General features: G+C 44.3%; 1 protein-coding gene and 1 long non-coding RNA gene across 2 annotated transcripts in view; both read left to right on the plus strand.

Moving 5' to 3' along the window:
* The window catches only part of LOC117083787, a 40917-nt gene that overhangs the window by 7143 nt on the left and 5891 nt on the right, over positions 1-27883 (plus strand). Inside the window, exon 2 of the long non-coding RNA XR_004437212.1 lies at positions 8588-8695. This is a non-coding gene — a long non-coding RNA (uncharacterized LOC117083787). The remainder of the gene's footprint in view (positions 1-8587; positions 8696-27883) is intronic.
* SOX2 (SRY-box transcription factor 2) lies at positions 4535-7825 on the plus strand. Its single transcript, XM_033211795.1, has one exon. The coding sequence runs from the start codon at positions 5750-5752 to the stop codon at positions 6707-6709; it is 960 nt and encodes a 319-aa protein (XP_033067686.1). The 5' UTR covers positions 4535-5749; the 3' UTR covers positions 6710-7825.

Raw genomic sequence — 27883 nt, forward strand, 5'->3', positions numbered from 1 at the left:
GATGAAAGAGAATGAGTAAAAAGGGAGCTGAATGCAAAGCTGTTCTGCATTCCTTAGGTTTCAAGGGTACTTACAGCTCTTGAGTGAAATTATTTGGTGAAATTGGGTCTGGACTGAAACAGCAATTGTTATCCCTTGTTCATTTGTTAAGTGTAATACCACTTCTGGAAATTAAAGGCAAGGTGCTGAAGGGACAGACAAGAAGAAAAAAATATGATTAAGCAATTTGAAATTGCCAGTGTACCATGCAGCCATATGCATATCTCTATCTTAGTAAATAGAAAGGGATGGAGATACATGTTTATTCTTTTTATCATCTAGAAACATTCATTATAGTTACTGTCACTAATCCTTCACACTTCCAAAATCTGACAAGTTTGACATAGGAAAAAAATGGGGGAAATGTAGATGAAAGAATTTCTATCATTTTGAAAACTGTGTTATAAAAATTAAGGTGTCTATCCCCTCTAGGAATTCCTATGAGGGATCCTTCACAGTCTAAAGGAAATGAAGTTTGACAACGGTACAATTCAGTTTTGAATTTTTGCTCTTACTTTCTATATCCTAACCTTTTCCAGCTTATTTCTTGTTGATTATTTTTGGAAAGTATGCAATGCTCTTTTAAGGGAAAAAATCCTCTAATGCGCTTATTTACCTTCATTTATATGTGTTTGTTTCTGAAATGAAGAATCAGACTTTGGTCATTCTGGAAGTCATGTAGTATGCTCTAGTTTGAAGTGACTGAGATCTTTTGTGACTTACAGAGGAGAAGGAAATGTTTTAAAAATTGGCTTATGCCAGTCTCATTGCTCTGCAATTCTCAGTTTTCTTGTATTACAGGATAAATACAAATATCATCTCACCAAATTGTACCAGCATTGTCCTAAACATTTAAATTTTCCTTTATTTTTGGCCTTTAAAATTAGAAACTTTTCTCCAATTGCTGTACTTAGCGTTTTAGTTTTATTTTCCTCTCACTTACCAGACTACTGGTATGATCTCTCCCACTGCAGGATGATTGCTGCTATGGTCACTTTTAGAGGAGATTGCTAGAAGGTTAGGATTCGGAGGAAACGTGACAAAAAAAGGAAGAAAAAAAACCCTTCTTTTGGCCACATCTGGCTGCTAGTATATTTAACCAGTTCTAGAATTAGAAAACCTTTCTGTACATTTTCTTCTATTTTTTCTCACTTTTTTTCCTTATGTAATGAAATTAAAACTTTTGGAGCCCACAGTTGACATTTTTCAGAAAATTGAGTTATCAAGGCAGTAATTATTTCACGGGGAGATAAAACTCTCATAGCCCTAACTGTCAAATAGGGCTCTTTTCAGATTTTAATTACAAAATAAAATTAGTCTGCTCTTCCTCAGAATGGTTTGTGAGTGGTTAAACAGAGCTTTCCCCCAATACTGGTGGTCGTCAAACTCTGCTAATTAGCAATGCTGAGAAATTCCAGTTAACAAGGACATTCTCCAAGACTCTGCAGGTTCCCTGCCGTTTGCCTTCATTTCCATAAGAAGATTAAGAGAGGAGGGGAACACACTCAAATGCAGATGCAGAAAAGAAGCGTTTTTTAACAAGCATCATAATAGTAAGATGCTTGGCTAGTTCTCACCTAATTACTGCAAGTTAAACCTCTATTTGACACTAAGAAGAAAAAATAAGTCTACAGTCCCCTATCTCCACAAAATTGTTAGTTGGTTTCAGATATAATACTTGAGGAGTGCTGGGGAGACTTTAGGAGAGAAAAAACAATGTGAAAGATTTTTAAATAAAATTGAGTTACACTTAACAGTTAAGGCCTTTTGGCTAGGGCCTATAATAAAACAAAATAAAATCAGAATATTCCAGTAGTTATGCATTCTTGTTCCTAACTACTAATCTTGCTCTAAAAGTATGTAGCTTTTTGTTGCCCATGGAAGGGAAGTATTATACTCCCTTTAGATTAAGCACTTTCAATTTTCATAAATTGTGCCAGTAGCAACATTTTGGATTCTCAGAGGATGAAGCATCCTGTTCCAAGTCTTTTCTGATTGTCTAGTAGTCAATGGTATATTGTTGTTAGTACTGTAGCTGTCTATTACAAACCTAAAACAGTGTTGCTTCTGTCATCTATTGGAATTGTTATCGTTATTATATTTAGGGATCAGTGATGGTGCTGGAGTGAAATAGAGTGGGCAGTGATCTGATTTTTTAAAATGCATATGTTCTAAAAAACCTAATGAGAAAATGTTTCTGCTATCACCATCTTCTTTAATCTTATTTTCATAGCACATTATTATATATAATCACCAGCCACAGTTTATTGTCTCGATAAGTACAGCAGGCTTAATGAAAATAAAGCTGTAAATAAATGCAACCAATGATAACACAATTGTAATGTATTTCCATAGCTTATTTATGTGATAAAAGCAATTAATAAAAGACCTAGCCAACCCCTTTAACCTTTTAAATACATTATTATAGAGTTCATGCACAAACACATGCATCTGAGAATGTGTAAAAGCTGTTATATATCCTCCCAAGGAAAAAAATTGTGCCTTGAGAGACAAGGCAGCAAGATTGAAAAGATTTGTATCTATAACCATCTGTTATTAGTATTTATTTTAACAAATATACACCACCCTTATCCACACCAACTCCCTGGTTGTTTCTTCAAACAATTACCCATAAGGTTTTTAAAGTTTTTGGAATAATGCTATTAAGCAGACCGATGCATACACAATCATAAAATGAATGCTTTGTCTGCCCTTCGTGGCGTCTGGACAATCATAATTCATTCACACGTTGAATCTCATAATTTGTACCTATTTTTTCCCATGGTCTAACCTCCCACTTATCTCGAGGTTGTATGTATATTTCTAAGTTAGGCAAATTAAATCTGATTCTTATGATTTGGTTCCGCAGCTTATACGATATGTTAACTTTTCTTTTGTTTAGATTATGTATAATTAGTCTGATCTTCCATCCCCCTTGTTATTTATTTATTTTTTTTTACTTTAATTATTTTCAAACACCTTCTTTTAAAGGTAAAAGCAATAGTCTTGGAAAAGCGAATCTACCAGCAGGGGGCGCACCAGCCACATCCCTGAAACCAGCCGCGCTGAAAAGCCGGTGGCCGCCTTCTCTTCTCCAAATCTTCTCAACCTTTTCTCTTTCCTAATCTCCAGGTCCGTGTTTACCTTAATATTACACCTCGATTAAACAGAAAACAGTGCTTTATTTTGAAGAGCGCCGAATATGTATGCATTTTGAGAAACCCAGTCTCACCCTTTCCGGATACCCAGGAACTGAAGCAAGTCATAACTTGAGAGAGAAAAAGGAGAAACTTCGGGGGGCAGGAAGGTTGATTGGAAATAACTTAAAGAAAGTCTGCATAATTCTTTTTTTTTACAACTTTTCTGAATTTCCAGCGGGTATATTTAGTGTGAGTTTGACAGTAACAGGCTAGGAAGGGCAGAGATTGGAGAAGTTGGGGGTCGGGGGAGCGATTATGGAAGAAGGTTAGTAAGGAACAAAACAATGCACCGTTTTGTAAGGATAATAAATGGAACGTGGCTGGTAGATACTATTCAGTACATTTCCTTAGGGTGAGTAAGGGTAGGCCAGGGGAGGAGGGGGCGGAGAGAGTGTTACAGAAGAAAGAAAATAAGTAACTCTGATGGTTTAAGCCCTTTTATAAAAAAGAAATGGCATCAGGTTTTTTTTGTTTTGTTTTGTTTTTTTCTCTATTCCCCCCCCACCCCACCCTTTGTAGTCAAGTGCATTTTACCCACAAAGATCCCAACAAGAGAGTGGAAGGAAACTTAGACGAGGCTTTGTTTGACTCCGTGTAGCGACAACAAGAGAAACAAAACTACCTATTTGTAACGGACGTGCTGCCATTGCCCTCCGCATTGAGCGCCTACCTATTGAAATCTTTACGTTGGGACAATGGGAGAGCGGCTAAAATTACCCTCTTGGGTCCTGGGCGGGCAAGATTCCTGAGTCCCTACCCCCGCCTCCATCTCATCCTTCTGTAACCCGGGCATTGCTGGGCTCCCCCTTCCCCAGTCCCGGCCGCCTTCTCCCAGTGTGCGCTGCCTGCACCTGTGCCTGGAGAGCATCGACCCCGCCTCCCAAGCCTTGAGCCCCTTTGCGGCGCAGCCCCAGCCTTGCGCGGCCTGGGCTTTGCCGCCACCACAGTGGAAATCGACGGGGGAAATGCCAGGGCTGGTTCTGCTGGAGTCCTGGGAACTCTGCGTGGGAGGGAGTTTGTGACTGCGGCCCAAAAGCCACCTCCGTACAGTGCCGTGGGATGCCAGGAAGTTGAAATCACCCTCCCCCATCGCCTGCACTTTTGAGCGCCCTTCCGTCTGTCTCTTTCCCCAGCCCCCATTTGAAACCCGCACGACCGAAACCCTTCTTTCAGAGAGGCATGGGATGGGAATGGGGAGTGGGGGGAGACAGTAGGAGCATCCCCTTTGCTACGGTTGAATGAAGACAGTCTAGTGGGAGATGTGGCTGGGGCTAAGAGGAAGAGCTGCAGTTTCCTGGGCCAAAGAGCTGAGTTGAACAGGGAGATGGCAGCTTACCAAGGCCTGCCGGTTCTCAGCTCTAGACTCGGCCTCATGGTCCGAGCAGGATTTATTTTTGAAAACAGAGCAACGTTACGTGGAAACAAGGAAGGTTTTGAGGACAGAGGTTTGGGTCTCCTAACTGCTAGTCGGGAGTGTGTGAGAAGGGAGTGAGAGAGTGTTGGCACCTGTAAGGTAAGAGGGGAGAGCGGAAGAGCACGGTACGGGAGCGGCACCAGAGGGGCTGGAGTTGGCGGGGGAGTGCTGTGGATGAGCGGGAGAACAATGACACACCAACTCCTGCACTGGCTGTTTCCAGAAATACGAGTTGGACAGCCGCCCTGAGCCACCCACTGTGCCCTGCCCCACCCCCGCACCTTAGCTGCTTCCCGCGTCCCATCCTCATTTCAGTACCCTGCACCAAAAAGTAAATCAATATTAAGTTTAAAGAAAAAAAAAAAACCCACGTAGTCTTAGTGCTGTTTACCCACTTCCTTCGAAAAGGCGTGTGGTGTGACCTGTTGCTGCGAGAGGGGATACAAAGGTTTCTCAGTGGCTGGCAGGCTGGCTCTGGGAGCCTCCTCCCCCTCCCCGCCTGCCCCCTCCTCCCCGGCCTCCCCCGCGCGGCCGGCGGCGCGGGAGGCCCCGCCCCCTTTCATGCAAAACCCGGCAGCGAGGCTGGGCTCGAGTGGAGGAGCCGCCGCGCGCTGATTGGTCGCTAGAAACCCATTTATTCCCTGACAGCCCCCGTCACATGGATGGTTGTCTATTAACTTGTTCAAAAAAGTATCAGGAGTTGTCAAGGCAGAGAAGAGAGTGTTTGCAAAAGGGGGAAAGTAGTTTGCTGCCTCTTTAAGACTAGGACTGAGAGAAAGAAGAGGAGAGAGAAAGAAAGGCAGAGAAGTTTGAGCCCCAGGCTTAAGCCTTTCCAAAAAATAATAATAACAATCATCGGCGGCGGCAGGATCGGCCGGAGGAGGAGGGAAGCTCTTTTTTGATCCTGATTCCAGTTTGCCTCTCTCTTTTTTTCCCCCAAATTATTCTTCGCCTGATTTTCCTCGCGGAGCCCTGCGCTCCCGACACCCCCGCCCGCCTCCCCTCCTCCTCTCCCCCCGCCCGCGGGCCCCCCAAAGTCCCGGCCGGGCCGAGGGTCGGCGGCCGCCGGCGGGCCGGGCCCGCGCACAGCGCCCGCATGTACAACATGATGGAGACGGAGCTGAAGCCGCCGGGCCCGCAGCAAACTTCGGGGGGCGGCGGCGGCGGCGGCAACTCTACCGCGGCGGCGGCGGGCGGCAACCAGAAGAACAGTCCGGACCGCGTCAAGCGGCCCATGAATGCCTTCATGGTGTGGTCCCGCGGGCAGCGGCGCAAGATGGCCCAGGAGAACCCCAAGATGCACAACTCGGAGATCAGCAAGCGCCTCGGAGCAGAGTGGAAACTTTTGTCGGAGACGGAGAAGCGGCCGTTCATCGACGAGGCTAAGCGGCTGCGAGCGCTGCACATGAAGGAGCACCCGGATTATAAATACCGGCCCCGGCGGAAAACCAAGACGCTCATGAAGAAGGATAAGTACACGCTGCCCGGCGGGCTGCTGGCCCCCGGCGGCAACAGCATGGCGAGCGGGGTCGGGGTGGGCGCCGGCCTGGGCGCGGGCGTGAACCAGCGCATGGACAGTTACGCGCATATGAACGGCTGGAGCAACGGCAGCTACAGCATGATGCAGGACCAGCTGGGCTACCCTCAGCACCCGGGCCTCAACGCGCACGGCGCAGCGCAGATGCAGCCCATGCACCGCTACGACGTGAGCGCCCTGCAGTACAACTCCATGACCAGCTCGCAGACCTACATGAACGGCTCGCCCACCTACAGCATGTCCTACTCGCAGCAGGGCACCCCCGGCATGGCTCTTGGTTCCATGGGTTCGGTGGTCAAGTCCGAGGCCAGCTCCAGCCCCCCTGTGGTTACCTCTTCCTCCCACTCCAGGGCGCCCTGCCAGGCCGGGGACCTCCGGGACATGATCAGCATGTATCTCCCCGGCGCCGAGGTGCCGGAACCCGCCGCCCCCAGCAGACTGCACATGTCCCAGCACTACCAGAGCGGCCCGGTGCCCGGCACGGCCATTAACGGCACACTGCCCCTCTCGCACATGTGAGGGCAGGACAGCGAACTGGAGGGGGGAGAAATTTTCAAAGAAAAACGAGGGAAATGGGAGGGGTATAAAAGAGGAGAGTAAGAAACAGCATGGAGAAAACCCGGTACGCTCAAAAAGAAAATGGAAAAAAATCCCATCACCCACAGCAAATGACAGCTGCAAAAGAGAACACCAGTCCCATCCACACTCACGCAAAAACCGCGATGCCGACAAGAAAACTTTTATGAGAGATCCTGGACTTGTTTTTGGGGGACTATTTTTGTACAGAGAAAACCAGGGGAGGGTGGGGAGGGCGGGGGAATGGACCTTGTATAGATCTGGAGCAAAGCAAGCTACGAAAAACTTTTTAAAAGTTCTAGTGGTACGGTAGGAGCTTTGCAGGAAGTTTGCAAAAGTCTTTACCAATAATATTTAGAGCTAGTCTCCAAGTGACGAAAAAAATGTTTTAATATTTGCAAGCAACTTTTGTACAGTATTTATCGAGATAAACATGGCAATCAAAATGTCCATTGTTTATAAGCTGAGAATTTGCCAATATTTTTCAAGGGGAGGCTTCTTGCTGAATTTTCATTCTGCAACTGAAATTTAGGAAAGTTGCAAACGTGGAAAGAAGAAAATTATTCAGATTTGGACATTTTAATTGTTTAAAAATTGTACAAAAGGAAAAAATTAGAATAAGTACTGGCGAACCATCTCTGTGGTCTTGTTTAAAAGGGCAAAAGTTTTAGATTGTACTAAATTTTATAACTTACTGTTAAAAGCAAAAATGGCCATGCAGGTTGACATCGTTGGTAATTTATAATAGCTTTTGTTCAATCCCAACTTTCCATTTTGTTCAGATAAAAAAAAGAACATGAAATTACTGTGTTTGAAATATTTTCTTATGGTTTGTAATATTTCTGTAAATTTATTGTGATATTTTAAGGTTTTCCCCCTTTATTTTCCGTAGTTGTATTTTAAAAGATTCGGCTCTGTATTATTTGAATCAGTCTGCCGAGAATCCATGTATATATTTGAACTAATATCATCCTTATAACAGGTACATTTTCAACTTAAGTTTTTACTCCATTATGCACAGTTTGAGATAAATAAATTTTTGAAATATGGACACTGAAATTATTCTTGAGTCTTTCATTTATTTGGATAACACTGTGATTATACATAACTTCTCGGGGAACTATAATACTGTGCTCAGCCAAGAAAGCAAAATACCAAAAACCTTGGTATTACTAGTCCAGCATCATGTGCTAATGTTAACTGCAAAAAAAAAAAAAAAAAAAAAAAAGGGCTGGATGATTAATAAGTACTGGAAAAATTGAAATTTCTGTCATTTCTAAAATAGAAACTAGAGACATATATTGTAAATCCGCCCCCTCCTTTTCTAAGCAGCATGAATAAGCATGATGGGGACTTATACTTAAAACTGATTTATGCCACTTGTTGCCAGAAAGGATTCAATTCTGAAATTTTTCATGTAGTTTAGCAGATAGGGTGTTGAGCCAAATCAGAACCAGGTTGGCTGGTTTTGTTTTCATTTTCTTCACAGCACAATGGCCCTTTGAAACCTGGCTATAGAGAAAAATGATGCTTCTTGTATCAGAATAATTGCAAACTAGACATGCAAAGTGTTCATCTGCTGGGTGGGTGTTTGGATTACTCTGGCCCTGCTATTGTCTGAGAGGAAACAAGTGGTTTGCTTTCTTTGTTCCTTGACTTCATAAACTTTCTCCTCTACATTTTCCTGTTTGGGGCGAGGGAAAGAAAAGAACATCTTGCAAAACTCCCCGGCTTATCATAAACATAGTTTTTTTTTTATTATTTATTTTCTTTTTTCCCCTCTCTCTCCCTCTGCCTGAATTCCATTTCTTAAATTGGCAGCGCGGGTCCAAGCCTGTAGCCCCAAATCGGATAATCTCTGCAGCTGATAACAAGCAAAAGAGAAGCCAGGCAACAGCCATATTAAAGAAGAAAACAATCAACTCTGAGGTAGATATTTTACTTTGTCCGGTCTAATCACATTTGGAGATGATTATGCTTTTGATCTGTTAACAATGTTTTACTACTGTAGTAGAGAAGTGGGGGAGGGGAAAGGGGTGGGGAAACAAGATTGGATTTGGTGTGTGTGTGTGTGTGTGTGTGTGTGTGTGTGTGTTTGGGTTTTTTTGTTTTTGTTTTTGTTTTTGCCCTAGGAAAGGTAAAGAAAGGCTATAGTTGTCCTCGGTGGGAGTGGAAAAGTTGAGACAGCGCCATGGTCTTTGAATTAGCGATGCTTCTGCATCACCACCCACCCTTGCTTTGGGGCAGCCGGATAATCTGTTACCTAGTCAGGGACTTTTCTGCTTTATTTACTACTTGATTCGCTCATCTTCCCCCACCCACGAGGACCAGGAACCAACAGTCGGTCCCTCTTAAGAGCACGGGTTTGCTTCCCACAAATTCAAGAGCTTGTCGTGTCAACTTGATACAACTTTGGAGAAGTTGGAATCCGGCAGCGTCTTCCACCCTTGAGTAAAGTACCCGCTGCAGCCACTAAGTTAGCTCATCCCGTTGGTTTGCATCTTCTCATTTCCAAGAAAGTATTTCTTTCTCATGGTGTTTCTAATGTTAGTTCTGGGATGAACTGAGGATATCTCATGTTTTCTGTACTTTCTATTTTTTTCTAGATTGCTTTGTTTTAGGTATGTACTGGTTTTTATTTATTACTTTTTTAATCCTCATTTTTAGGGTAACATTGTACTGGGAAGGGACAATTATTATTCCAGTTCCCAATTCTAAGCAAGGCATTTTCCCCCCTAATTAATGCAGAGACTCTAAAAGAATTTCCCCCAGCCTGGCCAGCCATTGTAATGCATATACGGATTATTCACGTGGTAATGAGCACATTCGCCAGTTCTTGCTCACACATACGAATAAAAGAAACTTTGAATAAAGATCCAAATGATCATGCTGGGGGAGTGGGGAGGATATTCCCGGAATTTGAGGCAGTCAACTATATAGATTATATGTATTTTGAAAATAGAAATATATTAGAAATATGTATAGAGGTTTACAGTAATTGTACTGCTCTCACCTCTCTTTTTTAAAAAAGATCCCACAGGGTCAGCAACTTTCTGGCAAAATGGTCAGGTTCAAATATTTAGCAAAAGGAAAGGGAGCACAATATTTTGGGAAATAGAACTAGCTTTGAATAATTGTCACTGTCTGCATAAAACAAGAGAACTCCCGTTCCCCCTCCTATCCCTTCATACCTGCAAACCAGATAGTTGAAAAATGAAAGTCAAAATATTTTGTTTGCAAATATAAATGCTTTTGATAACTACATCTGAGGGAAATGATACATATCTTGTGCCATCATTCATTTGATTAAATTAAATGGTTCCCTGAGATATGTAATTTCATGGCTAGATTAATATTGAACATATAATATTTTAATAATAGTGTGATTTTCAAGGAGAGTAAACCCATAAACTTGCCCAGAGATGGTTATATCATGGTGCTGAAGATAGTTGTTGTTTAGTTCTTTTCCTCAGGATATTATTCTGCTCAATGAAACCACTCAATTTCCAGTCAAATAGGGTGAATTTAAATGTTTTGTTAACCATATACACAGAATAGAAATGTGCAGAAGGATGAGAGTATAGTTTGTTCTTTCTGCAATTTTTTTCTCTCCCCAAACCACCGGCTCCCCCTCCCCACATACTTTAAATAAAGAGTGTTAAAATATTTTGCTGAGCTGTAGTAGATTAGCAAGGTTTCTTGCCAATGCTGGGAAGCTGGTATTACAGACCATCCCAGGGGAAAATGGCTCACATTAACCGCTAAATGAATATTTGACAAGGGCTCATTCGGAGGTATTATTACTATAAATGTGTCCCTACTGGACTTTTCAAGGGTCAAAGAGCAACGCTTCAATTAATTATTTAGACTGCTAGTAGATTTGGTGGTAATAGCTGTACTTATTTCTAGAAATCGACACATTCTTACAGTAGGAAAATCTCAGGAGAATCTTCTCCATCAGCAACACCTTGGATTGAAATACACATGGAGCCCTGGCATTCTAAAGCTGACTTCTTCATAAAACCTTTCCCTGGGCTGGTAGGGGGTGGGGGGCACAGAATTACAGTCTCTTTTTCTGTTTCACTGACCGTTTCTTGGTTTAAAAGAAAAACAGAACATAATAATTTATCTTAATATCCACGTCATGTATGACAAGGTCTTTTAGGGATCTGCAATATGGGACAAAAGGGGAGGGTGCTCATTTACAACCTTTGCCTTTTCTAAGTAGAGATGTCACAGGATTTCAGAGACTCAGGGAGGCCTTGCATTTAGACAGGATGCATATTCCTGTTTGTCAATAAAATGCAAGTTTGAAAGTGGAAGTTTCCATAAGCTGGCTACTCTTAGTTCTAGTAGTCTCGAGTAAATTGGGGTACAAGGTAGTCCCTCCTTCTCTCCCCACCTATTGGTCTGAACACTGCAAGGTGCGGTAGGGGGACCAGTGTTCCATTTCTGCCGTGTCATATGTTCCTCCGTGGCCCTAGCTAAAATGGTAAGGGAATGATTTTGAGGGTAAGATTCCTTGACAATAATATAAGTTGAATGAATAAGAGATAAGCTGCGGGGTGGGGGTGGGGGGCGGTGGCGGTGGGAACAGTAATTACAAACCCAATTCATTCAGCTTTTCAGAACTTTTGTTGTGGGAGCTCCATTGACAGGTTTTGAGCTGCCAGTTTTCTCACATTAAAAAGAACTGCTCAGCGCCTCAGGGGGACAAGAAATACCGCTTTACTACACAGTGATGGGGTCTTCATTTAGAACCATTACAAGACGAAAATTAAACAGTGCCTTTGTGTGCCAGAGGTTTACTTTTCAACTGCTAACAGTTTATAGCTAACTGCTCTGAGATTGAAGTTTGACTATGGTTTGATCACCTGCTGATTGACACTGCTTATTTATTTATTTATCTGTTATAATTAAGAGAACTTTTCATCACCCCCACCCTGGTTTTATTTCTTGCTCTTGGAGAATTTTGAAAACTAGATCCTCATATTCTTCTTTGTGGAAGGAGTTTCCTTTGCTATGAGCTTTAGCAGAGACTTCAGTTCACATTCCCCAACGGACAACCCCCACCCCACACACCCACATTATTGCCTTAAAATAATTTGCATCTCATTCTCTGTTTTTTTCTGCTGCATTTTCTTGCTCTCCAAGCTAAGGCGGCTTTTCAGGCAGCAAGTAGGGTTGGAGATAGGGGTTAATTTATTTTTTTGCTTTGCTTTCTTTTTTTGACCTAAATTTGAAGAGGGCTGGGTGGATTTCCTAAGGAATTCACCTATGAGGTGAATCCCTTAAAGAAGGAAGAAGGGGGAGAAACTCTGACCTTTACTGTGAAAATATGGATACAGTCCAAAGGGACATAGCTTCCGGAGTTCCAGAGTAAGGAAAGCTGTGGAAGGAGCTTCCCAAAGACAGGAAAGTTGCCCAAACCTGATAATTAGTTTAGTGTCTTTCATGGTTGTTTTCTATTAAAACTTTTCTGGAAACCTAACGTCTGTTACCACCAAGGGAGACTTGTAACCTCCTCTCTCCCTGCTAACAGTGCTGTCCAGTTTTATGATTCTTGTTTTCAGTTTGTCTATTTTGCTTCTGTGGCCTTTAGAAAATAATGGACTTGACTTTCTTATTTTGACTAAGGGGATTTCTCTTTGGAAGGGTGGAGTATTAAGATAGGTCTAAGATTCTTGTCTGTGGCAGGGAGCTCTCTTTCTCTATTCCGAGTTCAGATGGATTTTATTTTATACTTTGGTATAATGGTGATATTTCTGATTCCTTGAGCACTTTGCTCAGTTTCTCTCCTAAAGCAAATAGAATGTCCTCTCATTTCGGGATGCAAAGATACTTGCTTCACCTAGGCGTTTGAACTTGATGCTTGTTCTCCTTTGCAAAGAAGTGTCAGGTGATTTGAAAGCTGGAGGTGTCCTTCGTTTTATTACCCTAGTCTGCCTGCGTGTACAGAACGAAGGGTGCACTGTTTTATATAGAGTTCGGCGCTTTGAACTATCATTTGCCTCGCTCTACCAGCTTCCGCGCGGGGCACGGCTCCGGGCTGTGAGCGCGCCGGCCTCCCGCCGGCTGCCCTGGGGAGCGCGCAGTGCCCAGTGGTAAGAGCCGACGCTCGGGCAAATTGAGGCCGAGCTGACAAGCTCCGGCGGGTGGACCTGACGTCACCGCGGCTCGGGCCACGGCACCCATGGGGCTCCCCAAGAAGGGGCTGTGTGGAGCTCGAGTTCTCTCTGTCCGGGCTTTGCTCAAACGGCCGCATTCCCTCTCCCTCAGTCACCGACCCGCGTCAGACAAGTATAGAAAGTCTCCCGAGGCGTTGGGGCCCTCACCACTTCAGAGTCCTCTGCCTCCTGCGCCCCAGCCCAAGCCCTCTCCATGTTGACCTCGTGACACAGGAGATGGTGCCTAGGCCCCAATTCCCACCCACATCAGAGATTGTCTACCCAAGGGGACGTTTGTCCCTGTTTGTGGCCAAGTTTCAGTATTAGTGATCTCGCTTGGTTCTTCCCGATTAGAGGCCGAGGACTGGCAGGGCTGGGGAAGCCCCCGGAGCAATCTTGGATCCCTGGAATATTGGGCCCCTCTGGATTAGAGCAGGTAGGGATGGAAAGATACAGACCCTTCACTTTCCCATTTGTTAGATAGGGATAATATATAGTTACCTCGAAGAAGATGAATACAAAGTGCCTGACAAAATAGGCTTAATTATTTAGTATGACTTTCCTTACTGCCCAGCAGACTTAGGGAAGGGAAGCAGTTCTCACGTTAGACTACAGAGAACAATACAGAAACTCCAGTCCTTTCTGGCCTTCCTGGCTCTGGACAGCGAAATTAGCCTTGTTCATACTACACTTCTTACTTCGCCAGTGCTCTCTCTGGCTTAAGATTTGCCTAGGAAGTTATCTTGCAAACTTGCCATCCCTGTGCATCCTCCTGAAGGGAGGGATCCTGGCATTCCAGGCAGGACCCGCCCCCACCCGCAGAAGGCAGAAAAATAATTACTGTATTAAATAAGGAGCGCTGAATTCTTCCTGAGGGTTCTTATCGCTGGCGGCCAGGCCAGAAGCGGGACTGCGCCCCCACCCCCACCTCGTGACGTCAGGGCCTGCAGGGCCCCGGGGATGAAATGATTCGTTTGAGTGTTCCAGAAAGGGCAATCCGAACGCTTACAGGGCGAGGCCAGTGCAGCCCAGCTCCATCACCACTACCAAGCCCCAGTTTGGGAGGCTCCCGAGGCCCCTGGCCGCCCCCCAAGCCCCGTCTCCAGAACATAACCACATATACAAGTAGCCATAATCTTCAATACGTATATAGTCACGCGCACAACTCTCGTCACAGGAGCGCCTTTCTTCCAAATATATATAAGTTATTTAGTTTGTCAGCCACAATTTGTTGTGGGATCTGAATGAGTTGTTTATGTTTTTGTTTTTAGACGGTCGACAAATTACAACAAATGCCTTTACAAAGCACACCATGGCTTTATTTAACCCGGTACAAGTTTCAGCGGCGATTTAAGAAATGGACTTAGAAGAGTTTTCTGGCTCTCATATCCAGCCATGGTTAGGACAGTTGCTCCAGCTTATCATTTCTGCACCAGTTCTATTTTCTCTTTCCCCTCCATTCCTAAGAATCTGTATAGCTTTTAAAAATCTTTTTAGAGTCATGTATTGGTGAGAGAATTTCTTAGAACTGTGATTTAAATTGTAGATAAGAGGAAAGATAGCCGGACAGTGGAATGTGTGTAAATGGAATAAAATTATTTGTTAGGGAAAAGCACCTGGGCATTTCTGGATTTCTGGGAGATGCACTTCTCAAATTTTCTTTCCAATTCTCAAATCAATTTGATTTATTGAATGCCCTTCTAATGGAAAGAATCCTGGAAAATAGGCCTTATGTTCTGATATTGGTCCAGGATCTCACACAGTAATGATTAGCCAATATTTTGCATGCAGTCAGTTTAGTATCAGCTCACATCCAGGTCGATTTTATCACACTTAACAACTCAAATCTGGGTTATTGCATAACATTAGAGTTTAATCAGTCTGGAATACTAAATGGCAAACCTGTCTTCTCCTTCTCAAGGTCCTCCTCCCTTTCTCTATTTCTCCTTCCTCCCACCTCCAAGGAAACTATCTTAAAATCAAGTTTCCCTTTGAGAGTTTGTTTACCCCAACTTCTGTTAAACTAGACTAACACGCTCTCATCAGCTTTCTAAACACTGTCTCATCAGCTTTGTGAAATGGTGCAAAAACATCTTGGAATCCAAGATGGCAAAATAAACTTGAGCATATGGGGGGGAGACTGCCTTGTTAAGAAATTGATTTAAATGTTTAGCTTACACTTCAGCCTCAATGCTTCCCTTACTACCCACTCTTACTTCCCTCACTGCCCACTCCTGGTTCTTGGGTACCCCACCTCTATTAGCAAGCTGGTTCCCCCAGCATAAATTATGAATGCATATCAACAGGCTCATCTGCTGTGATAAATCAGAGGCTTTTCTCTTTTGCGCATTTCTGCTTTTATTCTCATCAAAATGTCTTTCTGCCCCATGCTAGCAGCGTCTTTCTACAAACTTACTATCCCCATATAAACTATGGAGATATATACTCAATTGGAAAAATCAGGTAATTCCACCACCCACCCAACCACCCCCACCCCCATCCAAGGAAGCCTTACAAGTTAAGGATACAAACTATTTCGTGGTTAGTTGTATGAGCTTCCAAATTAGCTGCATATAAAGTATTTTAAGATTTTTTTTTTTTTTTTTTTTTGGCTGTCACTGGCTGGCAATACTCATTTTGTGTGTGTGTGTGTGTGTGTGTGTGTGTGTGTGTTGGTTTGAAAAGCAGGAAGAAATGTAATGAATTGAGTGCTGTCAGAGATGTCTTCTGTTTGAACAATCTGCGATGGGCTGAATGGCAGGGACTCCCTCATCCAGTGCAGGTGCAGTAGAGCTGGGGAAGGGGGGAGGGGGGCTCCCTCTGTTCAGTCAAAAAGCACCATTCTCCACAATAGACCACACACTGACAGCCAGCGTGACATCAACTCACACTTTCATACTTTTCCCCCCATCCATAGTTCTGAGTTCACAAAGTGGCCATACAGTAGCCTTGGTTAGGTTCCTTTAATGAACATTTTGTGGCTCCTATGACCAACATCGAAATCCACGGAGCCCTGGGAGGAACAAATAGATTTTTAATCGTGAGTTCCAAACCAGAATGTATAGCTATAGATATTAAAAGTAAGCTGGTCTCTACATTCTCTCCCAATGCCAATGCCCACAGCAACCCCAGATGATCTGAAAACTCAGTTAAAAGTTCTTCTAAGACTTCTTAGATTCCAAGACACTGTTTCCCATGTCCTGAGAAAGATCAAACAGGAAAGGAGAGAAGGCACAAATTTTATGTATTTATTTAAATGTAAGAGCACCTCTAGTATTTTATTATGCTTCATGAGAGGGTTAATCCTACAAATTAATGAACATTAAGCTTGTGGAGTGGAGTTCTGCCCCCTTTTGAATTGGTTTTACTGGGAAGAGGGGTGTGGAGAAAAACAAGAGGGTTAGGAAAGGCAGCAACTGTTTTAAAACTCTGAACAATGATGCGACCGCCGTTTGGCTGTCCTGCTGCTGCAAGGACTGCAAGGACTGGACCTTCCAAGAGTTTGTTTTACATTTGTTGAAGCCCAGCCTTGATGCCTCAAGTTTTAAATGGAATTACTCAAGGAGGGCACACTCCTAGACAAACTATTCTACTCAATTCCTTCATCCCCAACTCAGTCCCTACTCCTCTCTGCCCCCGCCCACTTGGCCACGTCTTAGTCCTGGATCTGAACATTTTAGCTGAAAGAGGGAGGGGCGAGGAAAGGGCCAGGACAGTTCTCTCAGTGCCACTACTGCCCCTGGAGACATCCCCTTGGCCCTGCCCCTGGCTGATTCTCCCCTGTGCCTTGACTTGCTGAAACATCTCGCTGGGGAAAATTACTCCCTACTTGCTTACATGTGTGTATTTAAAAACACATGTAGCCATACACATGTTTCATCAAGGCAACAAAAAGTATCAGCATTCTAGTCCCAGGAGCAAAACGTTTCAATCATTCACCTAAATACTGTTCAGTAGATGGGGGCAGCAATAGGTAGACCTCCTAGGACAGCGGTCACAATATCCCTCTCCTCCGCATGGACACCAGGAATGCGGGGTCTGGCGGTGCGCGGCGCAGGGCGAGAAGATTTGATGTGCAGGGTAAGTAAAGGACAAGTTATTTAAAACCTCAAATAACACAGGAAAAGATGGTAAAAGTGCTGTGGAGCCCTTTGCTTGCTTGTGACTACGAGTCGCCAGGTGGCCCGCATTAGAGTATGCCTACGGCGCCTACTAACGTCTAGGCCTAGGAGAGGCGTCTCCCCGCCCCTCGACCCACAGCCAGCCGCCACTTGATAGCTAACGCGTCTTCCGGCCGGTACACACCCACAATTAATCTTTCTTATTAAAGCCTCCATTCTGTACCCATGGGGCGACTCAAACCTATTTAGATTTCCTTGGTTGGCTGCACAAATTTAAGTGGGCAACGAGTTATAAACCTAATAACAGAGGACGAGAGAGGGTGATTTGAGTAGAGAAGACGCAAGATTCACTAGGGTCGTGAAGATGCTGCGGGCCTTGCCCACCACGGCGTCTACCTCCGGTTGCACGCCAGGCTCTGAGAAAGGTAGTGAACCTCACACTCACACACCACACACAACATGAGTACACACACTTGCACCCCTACCCCCTTTGCTCACAGGTACACTTGCGTGGAAATTGCCTCTTCCGGAGTTCTTATAAACCCCTCCCAGACAGGCAGGATTCTCAAGAGCATCGGAACCAGGGAACTTGCAGGGAACTAGGGAAGGTTTGCACTGTTTGGGATTAATTGAGAATAATTAACACTGGAGACCGTTAATCACCACTTTGCTGCTCTCTCCCTCCTTTCGGGTCTGCGGCGTCTGCCTTTTTCGCTCCCGCTGCCGGCGCGGGTATGCTGGTGAAAGTGAAGACGTCGCGGTAGCTGTCACCCAGTTCGGCTGTACTTTTTTAAACGCTCGCATATTGTTTGATTACTAATTCGAGTTAATATGATCTTTATGGCAACATAACAGTGGATAATTGGCCTTTTTTTCTGAACAACAATGTAAATCACAATCGCTTTATTATTTAATAACGTCAAACGCTTCGTTGGATTGGCCCCGACCGAGAAGACCTTTTCTTTCTAGACAGTGTTGTGGAGGAAGAACAATGAAGATCTAATTGTGGAGATTTCATAAGTTGGCTCCCGTAAATGAACAGCTTAGATATGGAAGTTCCAGCAGATGTGGGTACTATTAGCCTCTACAAGCTCTACCCCCAACCCCCATATATGCAGTCCAAACACTCCATTGGAGGGCTTTTTTTTTTTTTTTTTTTGTGGTGGTGGTGGTGGTGGTCCTCAGATCCTAGCAACCACCTAAAGTTTCCAGTAGTAATTAGAGCTTTTATCGGGCTTGCTCTTCAGCCCTTTATATTGCCGATTTAGCGTTAAGGCATTAAGTCCACACACCAAATTAGCGCGACTCCCAAATAACCACAACCACTTATTCTCCTCTTCCCTCATTTTGGTGATTGGACACCAAGAGCACGGGCCTGGGACTTTTTTTGGGGGGGGGGAGGGTTTTACTTTGTTTTGATTTGATTTTTAAAACGGATTCGCTATCGCACTGTCTTGGAATATACTTGTTTCAGGCAGAGTTTTGCAAGGGACCTGAGCCATTATTTTGCAAACGCCTGGAAGAGTACATGAAACTCAGAGAACTACAATGCAGACGACAACGCTTAGAAGGAATGGGTCCCCGCTGCTCGAATGAAAGATTAATTACATTTGCCCCAAAAGCCCCAATTCTAACGGTCTCTATCGCGGCTTTTGCCGTCAATGGAGGACCGCTGTCTCTGGGGTCTGCAGACATCGGAGTCCTTTGCAAATGAAGAGCCCCCACCATTTGGAATTCGGGTCAAGGAGAAAGACTCTGAGCCTGCAGCAGTTTTTGTTTTTGCGTGTGCCCGCCTCTCCATTTTATTCAACTTCTTCTGCCTGTCGGGAAGCAGAACAATCGCTCCCCACCCACCCCCCTCCGCCCTGTTTCTAAGATAAACAGGAGGTGCAAAATGCTTTGCCTGCACACGCGCCCTCGTGGCCCAGTCTTCCTGCAACCCCCAGCGCACCGGCCATGCAGCTGTCTCCCAACCAGACCTGAGAGAAGACATCCCCCCTTCTCTCTTCCCACCTGCATTTAAAAACCATCGCATTAACTGCTCTAGAGTCAGGTTCACAGTTTCGGCCCTCCATGCCACCTTCCGGTTTCTTCCCAGTCCACTCTCTCTCTTTCTCAGGACCTAAAAAGTGCCGGGGAGTGAAGAATTGGAGAAAGCAACAGATTTTCAAAACGTATACCCCGCCCGCCCTCCCCCCCACCCATCTTTTAAAGTAGTATGTTGCCACAAGGAGTGGATTTGGGAAACTTTCCCTAACAGGAGTTGGGCGCAGTGTTATTCTTCTCCATGGGTCTGCTGGCCTCCCCTCCCCCGCTGGACAATGCGTGCTTTGAGACTCGGTGGCCTGCAGGCAGCGGGAGACGAGGGGACTGGGCAGCCTTCCTCCAAGGGGCCCGCAGCTGGGGGAGCGCCAGGCAGGGAGCAGAGACAGGGAGACGAGCCACGCAGGAAGGAAAACCATAAAAGTGCCATTTTTTCCCTCAGCCTACACAGAGGCAGGCTTTGAGGACCTAGGGGCAGGGCAGTTGGGGCGGGGGTTGGGGGGCGGCGTTGAGAGGTTTTGCGTGTTCTTTTAGCCCCTTTCCCCCAACTGAAACATTTTATTTCGGCACATAATTATGCACCCTAGGTTCTCCAACCTCCTCGCCCTCAATCTTGGGAACCTGATCTTTGGTTAATAATATCACAACTCGGGGCTTTAACGTTCAGACCCCCTCCAGGCCTCAGCCTCCGTATTCTCGGAGCCCTTCACCACTGATACCTCTCACGGAGTGCGGCGCCCCAGGAAAAGGCTCTTGGCCAGGGCCTCTGGGACATTACTTTCTAGTTTGTTTTGTTTGTTTGTCGTTTTTCTCCCAAAGAGACCACCATCACCCTCATCCTCTTCAGGCAGCATTTAAGAGAGGACCTCTGAGATCAGCAAAGCCCTCAGACGGTTACCATGTTGGTGGAAATGTTTGTCTGATGTTTTAAAACGTATACCAAACGGGGCGTCAGGGCCACGTGCTGTGCCTTCGAAAAGCCGCCGCGGGCCCTGCCTTTCAGAGCTGCGGAAGCAGGGGCTGGCTTGGAGGGGGCGCTGAAACCACCGGCGGGCGTCAGGGGCCAGCGCTGAGCTGCAAATCTGGCCGCAGCGCTGAGTGAAGCGAATTATCTGGAGCGTGTTTGATCTGGGACTGCGTAGTCAGCTTCTGCTTTATTTGTTTGTTTGTAATCTCATATTTAGCAAGCCGGGACGGTGGCAGCAAGGGAGAAAGGACGGGATGGAGGAGGGGGCTTCGCTGTAACCACACCCCTTCCTAATGAGTTAATTTCCATACTTGCGCCTCCCGCATCTAGCGCCCTCTTTTTTTTTTTTTTTTTTTCTTCCTGACGCCACTGTGCTGTTGCGTCTTGCGCAGCGCAGACACCTCCACTCTGGATTGAAACGAAAAAGCTCGCGGTAAGAGCAGAAAATTGGTCTATTGATACATTCGCTCCGAGTGTTGATCTTGGCATCACCGGTAACCGGTTAATTCCCCCACCCCGCCCCCGCCAGTGGGTCGCACGCGGATTGCCGAGGGCTTGCGGGCGCTCAGGCAGACGCAGACAGAAACCCACATCGACCCCCGCCTTTCCCCGCCTCCAGCTGTCAGACCCTCAAGTCCCTTTCTTTTTTACCCAACTCCGGATTATTTTCCCCCTCAAGGTGAGGGCAGTGAGAGCAGTGAGGGCACAGTCGGCACAAAAAGGGAGAAAATAATCGCAAACCAACGAACCAAAAGTGAAAGTTTCAAACTAGATACCAGACCTGATGAAGAAAAATGTAATCTCGAACTCCAGGGAAGGTGCTGACCCGAGTGGGTACTTAAGAGAGGGAAGGAGGGAAACTGAGGTGGTGAGATTATGTCCACAGTACGAGTCGGTTAAAAGTTGTAGTAAAGAAGTTTTGGGAGGGCCCTCACTAGAAACTCAAGGCGGGTTTCAGCTGATTTAACCTGGTTTCCTACACATTTTTGCGGTGATTCTGCTCTGGAAATTGGCGAAAAAGACAGACCTTTACAATTGCTCATCGCTCCCTGCCCCCACCACCCTGCTTACTTCGCGAAGCGCATTAGGATGTGGGCTCTGGCTTGGGCTCCAAAATAGCTTGCTTGTCAATTGCGAGCTGTAGCAATATCAAAGTGAACTGTCCCAAGTAACTCTTGTCTAGAAGCTGGGAAGAAGCTTAAGCAGCTCGCTTTAATGATGATTTGTAGCTCGGCGAGGGGCACAGACAGCAAACACCCCGCAGGTGTGTGCCGTAACACCATCATCCGGACTTGAATGTAGATTACTCTGGCGATCGTTTGATCGGCTCTTTGAAACCCTTTACAATTGCCTGTGACGAACGGCCAGTCTCAGTTTTTCTCTGAATAATCCCTGAGGGTAAGTCCTCCAGGCTTTTAAAGGGCTCTAGTATTTTTTTTTTTAAAGAATAAAAAGAAAAACGTTCGATTTTAGTTTAGACCTCGTCAACTTTTAGTCGCTAACAGGCATCACTCAAGCCAGTCAATACTTAATGACCGTTAGTTACCTTTACTCTCTTCCTAGAAACCATATACATATGTGTATATATGTATGTATGTGTTTGTATGTACCTACATACATACATTGTGTTTATAAAAAGGAGAACAATGTTATTAATTTTGTTTTCTTTAGTTTCACACCTCCTTGTCTGTTTATAGAGGTGTGCATGGGTGTTTATTAAAAATATGCATTATTATTATTAATGCCATTGTTAATCTTGTCCTAATGCCTTCTCTGTTCTCTCTGAATTATACCTATTCAGTAGGAGTTAACTTAAAGGTTAAAGCTTTACAAAGTAAAACTAGAGTTTAACCCCCCCAACACCTTCACACCAACCCCCCTCACCACAATGAAAATGTAGTGCTGTTCAGCCTTTAATATTTACTTAGAGTATTTACGTAAGGGGAGGGAAATGAACTTTTGTCTGAAACATACAACAAGCGGCACTTTGATTTTATAAAATAAATGTCAACAATTGCCAGGGCTTATCAAACTGGGGTAGGGGGTGGGGGTGGAAGTACAGTTGGATTAAAGGCCCATTCCTGCCACTTCAGACTACAAAGGGTTACACATAAATAAGTGCCGAATTTGCCTATTGCGAAAGTTTTCTTGGTGCTTTCTAAGTCACAACAGGGGAGGGGGAAAGCTGTCGTTTATTATCCAGTTCTGGGCAGGAGCAGACCCCAGTACCAAGGGGCTCTTAGCTTTGGCCGGCAGAAGAGGGTAGCCTTTCAACAGCAGCCCCCTTTGTTCTCCTGATCTCTTTCCCAATTTCAAGCTTCACTTGCACATCCCAAGTTTGTGTGTTAATGACGCTATTACCATCTGGCTCGCCCTACTTTCCAAAAGATATAAATCTCCCAGCTCCATCGCCTGCATTATCATTTAAGTGCCACCATAGCCAGAAGAAAAAGATGCTTTCAAGACTCCAGATTCTCTTGCACTTACTGCCCCTGGCATGGCTCTTCCACTATATTTATAGACTATACGTTGGGGGTGGGAGTGCTCCTTGAGAGACCCGATTTCCCAAGAGCTGTCCCTCCAAACCAAAGAAGACATGCTTTTGGGTGAAAAGAAAGGCATCAAATGAATTTTCCCTTAAAACATTTTTGTTTTGTTTGCAGCAAGCAGAATAGTATGTGCCAACATACTTTTATGTGCTTGTGGCTTCCTTTCTCTCGCAGGTTTGTAAAAGTTTCGGTGCAACTCCCAGACATTCAAGATGTGCCACCCTTCAACGCATTTTTGAGCAGGATAATAGATTTGTTTTTCTATAGGAGTGGGGGCAGGGGTGAAGGGAGATAAAAAGAGCCCTGTGAAGCAACTTTTGGGAGTTGGGCATCCCTTCTAAACCCTCACTTTTAGTAGTGCCTGCATAGATGTGTAGGTGTTGTATGATTTACACACTTCTAGTTGTAGATCTAGATCCACCTCCCTCCTTCAATTCTTTCCTGAGCAAAGTAATCAGTGATTTGCGTGTTTTGAGCACAAAAGTTGAGAAAATACAACAAAAGGAGTGAGGTTGGCTTGTGCATGACTCCACAATGACTCCATTTAACTGTCCAGGTCTCAGTGAATAGAGGAGAGCAGAGTCTGCCTCTAACCGCGTGGGCTTTTGGTTCAGGCCCCTCGCTGATTTGAATAGCAAATTTCCCCTTTGCGGGTTTCTGAACTGTTTGCGCTCTTGGTCCGTCATATGTGGGTGCATCTTTCTCCGTGTGGTACCTGCTCTTCTTCCCACTGTTATCTTCATAGAGGCAAGTTCCACTAAGATAAGCCAACCCAACAGGTTGGAAGAAGAATTGGAAATATGAACTTCCCAGGATCTTAAGGGAGGCTCTTAAAATCAACAGGATTTGAGTAGCATACCCCTGCCCCCTTAAAAAAAAAAAATGTCAAACAGAGAAAGCATCTTTAAGGAAAAATACATTCTTTTTGAGGAATAACAAAATCACTTCTTATATATTCCTAATACTTTGTATGAACTGAGCACAGAAGGTGTCCGCAACAGTGATTAATTTATATCACATTCATGTAGCAGTCTGCATGCAAAAGCCACATTTTTCTTTCTAGTTCACTTTCGTGCTTTTTTCCCCCAAACTCAAACAAGATCTTGTTTAGAAATTTGTATCCCTACATTTTCCTCTTGAGAACATTATCGAGTTGATATGAACAAATTGCAGAGGATATACCGTTTAAGTAAGATGCACTTTTAATCACTGATCATTAAAATGGTTATGTTAAATATACTCAATTACATGCATGACTTAACTCTAACAGTACTTTCTATTCTCCCAGCTGCTCACGTATTCCTTAACGATAGTCTGTGGTAGAAACTTGATTATGCTGAATCCATACATTTCGATGGATTTCATCAGCCTAATTAATGCCTCAGTGTGGTCCTGGGGTCTGAATGAACCCTTTACTATCGTTTGAGGTTAAAGGCAGTGTTGGAATGTAGAAGGTTTTTTTTTTTTTTTTTTTCCTTAGTTACTCCCGGGGTACTTAGGGATTCCATTAAGCAAGGTGGATAGAAGTTGTTAAACAGACTATGTGAAACAAGAAAACCCATCCAAATGGTAGAAAAGTGAGGCTAATTCTTTATTCTTATTTCACACCAATACTTTTGGATTCCATAGACAATCTCCAAATACTTAGTAAAGTGGAAATTACCATCTTCCGTTATATCTTAAAACTTCACTAAGAAGGAAAAGTTGAAAATAGATTTACAACTGATGGCTAAATACATTTTATTTTACTCATCAAGGCTGTCCCTGCTCCTTCTCTTCCTGTTCCCATAACTTTTAGACTACTTGCCCCCTCAGTTTCAACTTTCATCTTTCACAAGGAAGCACTTATGGCTGGTATTCAACAGAAACTCAAGTCACCCCCAAGTGGGTGACTACATTTTGTCTTTTCAGGTGTAAATTAACATCTGAATACAACTCAACCTTACTGACCCCTACCACCACCACCAATCCTGCCTCAGCAGAGTTGCGGCTAATCTGCACCTCCACAAATGGCAGCATAGATAGAAGTCAAATTTCCTAAAATCCATCCCCCAGCCGAAAGACCAAAAAGTACTTGTATTGCCTATGAGATAAGTCCTGATATCTGCACTTGTCTAATGAAACACCTGTGGAAGAATACCTTTCAAGACATGTTTCCTTGGTGGTCAAGAAGAGATAGAGGAAGAAAAAAAAAAAGATGAAGGTATCTTGATTCTTTAAGAAATGTTCCAACTCAGACTTTGAGTCCCTGAGTACAAACTGTTACTGTTCACCCAGCAGAACTTCCTTCATGCAAGAGATCCACTGACACAGACCTTAGTTGCAGAAGGGTAACACCATACATCCATAGAGATCTGATGGAACTGGAAGGATTTTAGACTTATAACCAAATTACTACCTTGGAACTTTGTGCTTGTTATGCTAATGTAATGATTTCTGTAGTAAGGGTATATTGCAAGGTTGGAAATTACGTTTTTATAATGCTTTGTGTAATGACAGACATTACATAGAAGAGACACATGTGCCAGGATTGGTGCACAGTACTTTTTTTTTTTTTTTTTGAGATGGAGTTTTGCTCTTGTTGCCTGGACTGGAGTACAATGGTATGGTCTCGGCTCACTGCAACCTCTGCCTCCTGGGTACAAGTGATTCTCCTGCCTCATCCTCCCAAGTAGCTGGGATTACAGACACCTGCCAGCATGCCCAGCTAATTTTTGTGTATTTTTAGTAGAGACAGGATTTCACCATGTTGGCCAGGCTGGTCTTGAACTCCTGACCTCAGGTGATTTGCCTGCCTCGGCCTCCCAAAATGCTGGCGTTATAGGCATGAGCCACCACACCTGGCCAGTGGCACAGTACTGACAAATTCTGGAGGCCATTTAAAGAGATAAATGTAGACCTAGATATGTTTCTAAAATTAAGCTGAGAATGAACTCAGGGAACTAGATAACAAAGCAGATGCTGCTGGCCAGACCATTGCAAGGGTTAAGATGGTCTTGCAACCCCCACCTTTTCGCTGAGATCTAGTAGAGTAGCAGCATAGCACATTGCTCAATCCTTTGGGATAGATTCCTAGGGAAAGAAAAAAAGAGAATGTTTCATAAATAGTACCGCAAGAAAGCAGTTATCTCCAGCTCATGGTTTCTGTAGTGTTAAGGTTAGATTGCAGAGGGTCAGAGAAAGCAATATTTCCTGTTGGGGGTAGAGGAGAAAGAAAGTGTGTGCAAGTATGAAGTATGTAAATAAATAAACCTTTTTTTGTTTTGTTTTGTTTTGTTTTTTGAGGTGGAGTCTCACTCTGTTGCCCAGGCTGGAGCACAGTAGCAGGATCTTGGCTCACCACAACCTCCAACTCCCGAGTTCAAGCGATTCGCCTGCCTTAGCCTCCTGAGTAGCTGAGATTACAGGCTCCCACCACCATGCTCAGCTAATTTTTTTGTATTTTGTATTTTTATTTTTATTTTTTTGAGGCAGAGTCTCATTCTGCCGGCCAGGCTAGAGTACAGTGGCATGATCTCGGCTCACTGCAAACTCCGTTTCCGGGGCTCAAGCAATTCCCCTGCCTCAGCCTCCTGAGTAGCTGGGATTACAGGTGTGTGCCACCACGCCCAGCTAATTTTTGTATTTTTAGTAGAGACGGGGGTTTCACCATGTTGGCCAGGCTGATCTTGAACTCCTGACCTCATGTAATTCACCTGCCTCGGCCTCCCAAAATGCTGGGATTATAGGCGTAAACCACCACGCCTTGGCCCAATTTTTTTGTATTTTTAGTAGAGACGGGGGTTTCACTATGGTGGCTAGGCTGGTCTCGAACTGCTGACCTTGTGATCTGCCCGCCTCAGCCTCCCAAAGTGCTGGAATTACAGGCGTGAGCCACCACGCCCAGCCTGAACCTAAAATATTAGAGCCATATATGCTGGGGTTATCAGTACATCCCTTATATTCAGTGTTTCATGTCTCTGTGCTACATGATTAAGAATGCAGGCAAATCATTGAACTTGCAGTATTGACCTTATGTGATTTATATCTTGGAAATCGAGGACAAGCTAGCTTAATACAGCACGTTTACAAAAATTAAATACAACTCTGCAGTGTGTAAGACTGGGCTGAGGTTTAATCATTTCCCTTAATTGTAAATGAGGCAAATTCACACACTGATCAAGCATCCAAGAAATGAACGTGTTTTCATCAGTCATCTCTCCTTAATGGATAATCAGAGGTCAGCCATTCCCAGCCTGGATATTATGTGCCTAGTTCTTACCTTCTCTGTTCCACCTCCACAAATGACAGCTGCTTTAGAAATAAATAACTTGGTTCCTGGATAGGTTTGGGGCTCTTTGGCATGACATAATTTCCAAATGTCAACTTACAGTTATGGAGAAGCCTGTGGACTATGATAATGGATAAACTCTCGTGTGTAAACAGGAGAGTTTAGAGCTAGAACAAGGTTGCCAAAAAATAGCCTCAGTGTGTTGGGAGCTTCTAAGATCTTGAGAAATGAAGCCAATTTGAAATGTTGGCTTTTTATATTAGTCCAAGTTATCCCATTTTCTTCTAGAATTGAGTAAAAGCAAAATACCTAGCCTGATGCAGTGGTTCCCTGATGATGGTTGAACTAGAGGTGGTATTTCTTGGTTCAGCCCAAAGATCCTACTGATGGTAGATTTAGGAGATGCAGCCTCCAACAGCTTTAATTTTAGAAAAGTTTTACACAGGCCAAGCGCAGTGGCTCACGCTTGTAATCCCAGCACTTTGGGAGGCCAAAGCGGGTAGATCACGAGGTCAGGAGTTCAAGACCAGCCTGGCCAATGTGGTGAAACCCCGTCTCTACTAAAAAATACAAAAATTAGCTGAGTGTGTTGGTGTGCGCCTGTAATCCCAGCAACTCGGGAGGCTGAGGCAGGAGAATCACTTGAAAGCAGAAGGCAGAGGTTGCGGTGAGCCAAGATCACACCACTGCACTGTAGCCTGGGCGAAAAAGCGAAACTCCGTCTCAAAAAAAAAAAAAAAAAAGTTTTACCTATCCATACTTTGAAGTTATAAACTGAATCTGTATCACTTAGGTTGCTATTGTCTGATTCCCCTCTAGGCATTTCTTTGTATAAATGGGCCCATGCAGGCGAAGTGTAACTAACTGTAATATTTAACACATAAACTCTCTGACAGAGCAAATTGATAAATCAGAGAATATTTTTACATTTGGTGTGTACATGATTCATAGTATGACAAGGTCATAAGCATTTTTAGCAGGGTTCTTCTGAAATAAATTA

This window comes from Trachypithecus francoisi, unplaced genomic scaffold (assembly GCF_009764315.1).
Source record: "Trachypithecus francoisi isolate TF-2019V2 unplaced genomic scaffold, Tfra_2.0 Lachesis_group0, whole genome shotgun sequence".
NCBI classification, from domain to species: domain Eukaryota; kingdom Metazoa; phylum Chordata; class Mammalia; order Primates; family Cercopithecidae; genus Trachypithecus; species Trachypithecus francoisi.